Source organism: Lolium rigidum, chromosome 2, assembly GCF_022539505.1.
Source record: "Lolium rigidum isolate FL_2022 chromosome 2, APGP_CSIRO_Lrig_0.1, whole genome shotgun sequence".
NCBI lineage: Eukaryota > Viridiplantae > Streptophyta > Magnoliopsida > Poales > Poaceae > Lolium > Lolium rigidum.
In genome coordinates, this window is record NC_061509.1 from 191,237,697 (window position 1) to 191,240,297 (window position 2,601).

Below are 2,601 nucleotides of genomic sequence, written 5' to 3' on the forward strand. Positions count from 1 at the left end.
GCCTGCAACTCTTGCTATACTTGTCGACCTCAGCGTCAATTTATTAGGCATATTTAGATAATTGGACATACTAAGAGAGGGGAGTCTTGGGAGAAGAAAATAGGAAATTTTGGAAGTTGCAAGACTAAAATCAGAATGTGTGTTTTTACTCGCCTGCAAGTTTAGGGACAGAGTTCCAGTAGCCGCGACCAGCCTTGTTATGTGATTCATGAGCTTCTCATCCTCTTCAAGGGACCAGGGCTTCCTCAATTTTTACTTGTTCCAACATGAATGCCCAACATTCGTACAATGCAGAACCTGAGAGCTTGAAATTCTTGGATCTGGTAGGTTTGTGGAACTTGCAAAGATTGTAGTTGTGATGGATTTATGCATGTTTCACTGAACCTATCGCTAAAACTTTTGCATTAGTAAAATCTTACCATTTCTATTCTTGTGTTCCCGATGATGTTTTAGTAATTGTGTGATAGTATGTTATTAGGGCATGGTTTTTGTTTTTTGTTTGTTTTGACTCTCATACAAGGTAGGTCGCTTCTCTATCCCACGTATCCGGCTCGGAGAATATACAATATTTTATCTTCATATCTATATATCAAAAATATATTGTTGATACTTAGGTACATACAATCACTGTTGTCTAATGCTATACAATATTTTGCACTTATTTTCGTCTTCAGATATGTAGCAAAGATTTATTTGCACTATTTTTTTTACCAGGGTGATTTTTTTTGAACATTACCAGGTGATTTATTTGCACTATTGTCAAGAAGAGATGTGCATGCGCACATTTACTAGTGAGGTCAAAAAACTGAAACTGAAATATGTATCATACTTTACTACATCTGTGCAAAGAGGAGCTCATTCCACATATCTGGTATACCAGGAAGGCACCAGTGCAAACAATCGTAAACGGCCCTCTGAGCCTTGACACTATGATTCGAGATATGACCCTCGCTCCGCAGCTGTGAGATCGCGGTGATATCCAACAACTTAAGCCGAGTCCCTTTCACCGCACTTTCAGCAGCCAAGTCACTTGAACGATCCTGCGAGACCTCGCTTCCGCTAGACAGGGGGATGGTGCTGTCGCATCTTCCACCAGTGTTCCATTCACCATTCACGAAATGCTCCGGCGACATTGTCCTGAGGAAAACCTTCATCCGAGGATGGTGCACAAGTTCCGAATCCACCCATCTGGCGATATTGTGCAGTTTGATCTTCCTCGCACGGCTGAAGTCCATTGTCGCGAGTGTTCCATTTCCGACAGGCTTCCCCTCGTCGTACAGCTTCCAATGGCTACGCCTGAATTTCACCATGTTCCAGTGGTGGCCAGTGTTCAGCACGAGGACATCGAAACTGTGGAGATGCGTCTTCAAAAAATCAGCTGGACGATCGATATGCAACGCGTTGCTAGTTTTCTTGGTCGTCATGTTCATCAAAGGTTCGTGTTCTGATAGAGTAGGAGACCAGTAGAAAAGGATGGTGGTGTTCGTGTCTGGAAATCGGTAAGCAGAGCCACCAGGAGTGAAAGGACTCGAAGCTTTGACAATGCCGTATTTCTTTCGGACGTCTTCAACCTCAGGGCTGTGTTTGCCGCCTGTTGCAATGCACATCATGGACTGGAACTGCTCTCTGCCAAGCGAATCACCAACAAAAGCAAGAGTTTTGTGCCTCATCCTGTAATCAAATCCTCGGATATGTTACTAACTCCAGGCGATGTTCAAGAAAACTAACCAGAGAAGGGCCCAAATAATACCTATGCAGAAAGTTTGGCCCTGAGAACTCAGGCATCTGGCAATCATGCGGCTGCCACCGGTAGCCCTCGTAGGAGAAATCCGTCCGTTCCATCCCGCGACAAGACCACATTTTTGATAGCCATTGCTTGCAGGCATTACCTGAGTAGAGTGGCCGCTTCACATCTGCTACCCACTTGCCCTTTGCATAGTTACAGGCTATCAATCAGTGGCAAACAATATTCTTCAATATTATGCAGTGAAATTAATCTCTAGAATTTGATGCGCACGAACTCTTAAATCCATATTTACCTTTGTTCCTGCTAGCTCTACTTCTCTGAGCGTGATGGGCGTCATAAGCTAGATCTGCAGAACCTCCTGGCACATCATCATCATCTCCAAGACGGTGCTGCCCATGCTGCAGTAGGAGATCTGATCAGATGTCAGAAAAGTTCATACATAGATATATCTAACGACTCTATTGACAGGGACAGACATGCATACAGTACGTACCTGGGGTAGAACCTTTCAACGTTATGCCGCTGAAGTTTTTGAGGACTGTGGATACATCCAGCAATAACCAAACAGCAATAGGCAGAATGAGGAGAAGAACACGACCCAAGGATGGTTTGTCGACAAGATGCAGAAACGCGCCGTTCATTTCAGTCAAAGCTAGGGGAAGAAAGCCTTTGCCTGCAGCTCTCTGCTTAAGTAATGCTGTGAATGCCCTCCACCTCGTGTTGGCTTTTCTTAATCGACTGTTTTAGGGGAGAACGTAGTGGGTAGAAGAGATCCGACGTGGGAACCGCGAATGCAGCATTATATATTCTGGAAGACTGGAAGAGATTATTATTGGCTGATCTTGTGTGGTAGA

At 44.3% G+C, this 2,601-nt stretch overlaps 1 protein-coding gene across 1 annotated transcript; it reads right to left on the reverse strand.

The window, feature by feature from the left end:
* Positions 1-805: 805 nt before the first annotated feature.
* LOC124690411 (protein trichome birefringence-like 14) lies at positions 806-2,388 on the reverse strand. The gene is made up of 4 exons (XM_047223800.1): positions 2,241-2,388; positions 2,040-2,159; positions 1,751-1,946; positions 806-1,671 (listed from the first exon to the last, which is right to left on the reverse strand). The coding sequence occupies exons 1-4, from the start codon at positions 2,386-2,388 to the stop codon at positions 834-836; spliced, it is 1,302 nt and encodes a 433-aa protein (XP_047079756.1). The 3' UTR covers positions 806-833.
* Positions 2,389-2,601: the final 213 nt, after the last annotated feature.

Coding starts and splice junctions, on each gene's coding strand:
- LOC124690411 (XM_047223800.1), bottom strand. CDS start 2,388: ATGAACGGCGCGTTTCTGCATCTTGTCGACAAACCATCCTTGGGTCGT. Junction 2,160..2,240: donor GTTGAAAGGTTCTACCCCAG/GTACGTACTGTA, acceptor ACATCTGATCAG/ATCTCCTACTGCAGCATGGG. Junction 1,947..2,039: donor TAGAGCTAGCAGGAACAAAG/GTAAATATGGAT, acceptor ACTGATTGATAG/CCTGTAACTATGCAAAGGGC.